The sequence below is a fragment of the Hibiscus syriacus genome, unplaced genomic scaffold, assembly GCF_006381635.1.
Source record: "Hibiscus syriacus cultivar Baekdansim isolate YM2019G1 unplaced genomic scaffold, ASM638163v2 tig00000778_pilon, whole genome shotgun sequence".
Lineage (NCBI taxonomy): Eukaryota > Viridiplantae > Streptophyta > Magnoliopsida > Malvales > Malvaceae > Hibiscus > Hibiscus syriacus.
Genome location: NW_024061825.1, coordinates 2,638,222 through 2,643,693, shown reverse-complemented (window position 1 = coordinate 2,643,693; position 5,472 = coordinate 2,638,222). Strand labels below are relative to the sequence as shown.

Here is a 5,472-nt window from a genome sequence, read left to right as displayed (position 1 = left end):
GTTTAACTTAAATTACTTAAACTCAACTTAATTTAAAAATATTAAATAAGATTTATTAACTTAAGTAACTTAAGATTCTTGAGACTTTATTAGGTCTAATATTTAGGGTTTGGTTAAGGTACTGTTAAAAGTTTGACCTATGACAGGTTCAAAGACTAGGTACAGGCTGAAGGGATGGGATAGGGCAGCTGTGTTAAAATCTTAAAATCGAAAACTTGGGTAAAATAAATGAGGCATTTGGGGTGCACTGTCAGTCAGTCTGCATCACATAGATCTACAGAGAAGAAGAGACAGACGGCTGCAAGCTTATAATATAATACAAAGTTGAATCAAAATAAGTTAGACCAACCACGAGAAATGAAATCAAAGTTGGGTTTCTCTTTGGAAAAAACCTACAAGGGCTGCCTCCATTTAGCATTTTTATATAAACATCACAAAAAGGCTGCATGCAGCCCACCCTTCTTCCGTGAGGGTGGTGGACGCGCACTCACCTTTACCATGACTTTATTTACTACTAATCATACGGTGCGCAATCTCTTTTTCTTGTTAGTCTATAGGGAATTAAGGATGTCAATGGATCGGGTCAGATTGTGTTGGATCGGACTTTTTATCGATCCGAATTTAATTAAAAATTTAAAGTTTTCTATTCATACGTGACCCTACTTAGATTTTAGATAATTTATTTGACTTAAAATTTTTTTAATTTTCATATTAAAATCTGATATGATCATACTTATATATGTAAATTTATTTTTATTAGGTAAAATAAAGACGTAATTAAAAAATAAAAAATAGAGATTATTGCAATTATTTTTAAATATATAAAAAAATTATAATATTATGTCGGGTTGAGTCAAATCAGGATTTTCACCCTAAACATGAATCTTACATGGACCTGATTATACCCTAAAAAAATCTAATCCAACTTGAATCTAAATTTTTGAAATAAAAACATTGTCTCGAATGGATCGAGTCAGATCGGAATCTTTTGAATCTGAATAATATTACCATCTCTAACTATACTTAGGATTGTAAATGAAACAAGAGAGATCGCGCGTTGCTCGAGATTGATTCAATCAAAGCTCAATTAATACTCGAATTGAATGGGTTTGACTTGATTTCTTAACAACCCAAAACGAGTTACTTGATACCCAACTAGAAAAGCTCTCGACCAACTCGAAAAAATGATAAATTATTTTTATTTTTTATTTTTTATTTTTAAAATTAAATTATTAATAATAATAATATTTTTATATTGTTTTGTTAATGTAATGTAAGGTTTCATATATTTAGGGTTTAGATTTGAGTCAAACTTGATAGCTTTAAGCTTGAGTTTTCAAGTTAAATTTAAATTTTTTGAATCGGGTCAAATCTAGTTTAGATCTAAACTTTGTGAATTGATTCTAGTTGAACTTAGATTTAAATTTTTTGAATTGAATCAAACTCAAACTCGTTGACAATCTTAAATACACTTACAAAGCCTTAGGAAAAAGGAGAAGAAAAAAGTCAAATCTGATGGCAGGTTACCTACAAAACATCAACCGGACATTGAAATTGAGATAATTTCTTCCCTCAAGAAAGAGGGAAATTCCACACCTTAATATATTAAGTTAAAATAAAGTGTTATCAATTTTTTTATTATTTAAATAATAAAATTGATAAAAAAATTATTTAAAATATCATTATTTTTATCTAAAATATCAATTTTTTTAAATATTTATGGTAAAAATATCTAATAATAACAAAATCGATAGCACCTAATAATGTTTTCGATCATTTTTTTCAAATTTGGTAAAACACCCAATAATAACAAAACCGGTAGCGCCTAATAATGTTTCCAGTCATTTTTTTCAAGTTTTATTATTTAAACAATAACAAAACCGATAACGCCTTATTTTAGTCTTATATTAAGGTTGTCGCGCGTAAGCATTTCCCCAAGAAACACGAGATAACTTATTTTTCAATTATAATCATTCAAAGAAAGTGTATTTATTAGGGACTCACGTGTTGCAGCCTTAATATACAGCTAAAGAAATACGCTATCGATTTTATTATTATTTTTTTAACAAAATCGGTAAAAAAATTACCGGAAACATTATTATTTCTACCGGTTTTGTTATTATTGGGCACTTTATCAGTTTTGTTAACATATCCAATAAAGCACTACCAGTTTTATTATTATTGGGCACTTAACCGGAAATGTTAAAAAACATTAATGTTTTAGATAGAAATAATAATGTTTTAAGTAATTTTTACCAGTTTTATTAAAAATATAATAACAAAACCGATAACACATTTTCTTAGTCGTATATTAAGACTATCGCACTATAGTAATTCCAGTATTTATTGGGCTTACAGTAATGTTAAATTTCATCTACTGCTCATACTTGAAAGAAAATGAATATTACGTACCCCAGTCTACCAATAATTTACCCACTGCTATGGACCACTCGGTATATGCTTGGACGTATACTTTTATTATTTAGCTAACTCTCATGTAATTGGAAGTTTAAATTTGTAAATAAAATCGTTTTCCTGAATAGACAACAAAATATGCAATTGGATTGTACCAAACGCACAGGGAAAAGGAGGAAGAGAACCAACTCTTAAGCAATCTTTTTTGACCCAACGTAGAGGCTTGACTTTACATGAACACAAGAAAAAGAGGCAAAATTACGTCAACGATCCTCCTTTTAAAGTTTCTTTTATCAAAACGATACCCTTTTGATAAAAGTGCATCCACGTTTTGAAAGATCCATTTAGAAAAATGTATATTTATTTATGTAATAGATTTTTCAAGTGGTTTATCTCATGTTGATATTATTCGAAATCAATAAAATATGTTAAAGACACGTATTTACATGAACATAAGCATGAGCTAAATGAAGGTAACAATGCGTATATAAATTTTATCTTCAATCATTTAATGAAATCGTATTTCAAAGATTAACTTTAAATATTTTTAAAATTTTCATATATAAATAATGTGAGATTACAAAACCATAATAAAATTTGTTTTCGATTTATTTTTCGGAGATGACTTCATTAAAAGAATATCGTTTTAATAAATAATATTCTTTTAAGGCCATTTTAATAAAAAAAAACACTTAATATATAAGCCAGAAAAAGAAGTAATATCGTGCTGGATTCTAACTAGCATTACACGCTTAATTTATTGGTTACTAGTCTTGCCCCTAGCGACTGCGTCCTACGTACCATCTAAAACTAATTGAATAGAATGCATGTCGACTATTAGGAAGGATGAGACAATGTACATAAACAATAATCCGTTATAATAATAACAATTTTTTTATAATGATCCGAATTATTAGTTCACAACGGCAATATTCAAAATGATTATAATAATATTCGTTATGAGAGATGTACTGAGAGAATAGATGAGACTATTTTCTCAAAAAAAAAAAAACTTTTATATAATTTATATATTTTTTTTATAATTTTTTTGGTTGAAAATTTGTTTTTGTCCTTGTAAGTTTTAATCTTTTGTTCATTCTTGTCAATAATTAGGGATGGGTACGAGACGTGAACTTGACGGGTTCTGACCCGATTGAGTTGATTTTTTTTTTAAATTAAGTTCGGGTTAAGGTTGAGTCAAGGTAAGTTTTTTTAGATGTTATGTTTAAGTCGGGTCGGGTTCAGATTTATGATGAAAATATCCGACTTAATCCAAAAAATTATAATTTTATTTGTATATTTAGGGATGATTACAATAATATATATTATTTTTTTTCAATTAAATCATTACTTTTATTGAATAAAAGTAATATTCTTTTAAAGAATATATTGTTTCGGATAGGATTTGGATTTTATTTTTAAAAAACAAATTGAGTTCGAATATTATAGAATGGGTATATTTTTCGAGTCAAATTCAAATAAGGTAGATGATATATAATTTTAAGTTCATGTCAAATTAATTAAATATCTAATTCATATCCATCCCTAATCATAATAGTAATAAACCTAAATAATCGAAAACGTGAAGAGGACCGCAATTTAAATTCCTAAACGAGAGTGAGAATCTATAAGGAATGAAAGAGATTAAAAGGAAGACGATGATGTTACAAGCTAACACAATTCCTTGAGGTTGTAATTCCACCGTCAACTACAAGATTATGGCCGCTAACATATTTAGATTCATCGCTAGCAAGAAATAAAGCAGCCTCGGCTATGTCTTTAGCCCTGAGCGTCGGACCTTTCAGATTGGCTAGCCCTCTCACGAACTCCTCCGTCTTCTCCACTTGTTGTTCGTCTTCTTCCTCGTCGTCGCTCCTCCATGCATTCACCAGCATCGGCGTCGCCACCCCGAACGGCGAAATGCAGTTCAATCTGATCCCGAACCGCCCCAATTCACAGGCGGCGTTCTTCGTCAACCCAACGATGGCGTGTTTCGAGGCCGTGTAAGCATGTGGACCGAGTCCACCCATCACTCCGGCTACACTAGCCGTCGAAATGATGCTTCCGCCGCTGCCTCTGGGAATCATCGCGCGTGCGGCGTGTTTGATTCCGAGAGCCATCCCCCTCACGTTCACCCTCATCACGTCGTCGAACTCATCGGCGTCGAAATCCAATATGCTTTTGTGCTTCTTCTGGTTCCCGAGCACCCCGGCATTGTTGAAGAGGATGTCGAGCCGACCGTACCGGGAAATCGTCGAGCTTATCAAGTTCTCGATGTCTTCTTCGAGGCTCACATCGCAATGAACGAACGTGACGGAAGAAGATAATGAATTAGCAAGCGCGGCACCCAGCGTGTCCTCCACATCTGCAATCACCACTTTGGCTCCGTGTCGGGCGAAAAGCCTCACCGTCGCCTCTCCGATCCCTCGTGCTCCGCCCGTCACAATAGCAATCTTTCCCTCCAACCTACAACACAACGGACTCGATAAATTTAAAACTATCCTTCGTGGTATAACGATTCCTATTCTAATAATGGATCGCTATTTAAATCTTTGGCTGTAGCCATGGAGACGGTGTTATTACCTTTTAGGGTGAGGGGAAGAATTGTTTTCTCTGCCCAAGACATGGAGGCCTTGCAGGTTATTGTCGGGCATGACTTGAGCAAGCATGATGAGCCAAATGTGAAATAAAATTGAAATCGTTGTTTGCTGTTAGCAGGAGAACGGAGGATGTTTAATTTATAGGCAGAGGGGAATCAAGGTTAGTGGTGGAGTTTGGGATGAGCTGTTTCCTATTTTCAATCACTTTTCTGCGTAGCTTCCTAAATTTTTTCCTAAATAATTATAATGATATTCACATGAAGAGGGACATAAGATGTTTTGTTAGAAATACATTTATAAAATTTTAATAATTAAAAATAAATTATTAATATAAAAAATATAAAAAAAATGTAAATTATATTTAAAATTTCTGGCTACCCTAAATTTGAATATGCATAACGCATGTCTCCCATCTGTCCTGCTTCTGCCCATCATATATTCATATAGTCAATGCTAT

At 32.3% G+C, this 5,472-nt stretch overlaps 1 protein-coding gene across 1 annotated transcript; it reads right to left on the bottom strand.

Moving 5' to 3' along the window:
- Positions 1-4,013: 4,013 nt before the first annotated feature.
- Positions 4,014-5,109, bottom strand: LOC120219549 (short-chain dehydrogenase reductase 2a-like). Its single transcript, XM_039216377.1, has 2 exons — positions 4,999-5,109; positions 4,014-4,881 (listed from the first exon to the last, which is right to left on the bottom strand). The coding sequence occupies exons 1-2, from the start codon at positions 5,082-5,084 to the stop codon at positions 4,080-4,082; spliced, it is 888 nt and encodes a 295-aa protein (XP_039072308.1). The 5' UTR covers positions 5,085-5,109; the 3' UTR covers positions 4,014-4,079.
- Between the last annotated feature and the right edge of the window lie 363 nt (positions 5,110-5,472).

Bases quoted from the DNA above. Each gene is read 5' to 3' on its own strand.
- LOC120219549 (XM_039216377.1), bottom strand. From the start codon at position 5,084: ATGCTTGCTCAAGTCATGCCCGACAATAACCTGCAAGGCCTCCATGTC. The intron at 4,882-4,998 runs GTAATAACACCG...GTTGTGTTGTAG, and splicing joins TCTTCCCCTCACCCTAAAAG to GTTGGAGGGAAAGATTGCTA.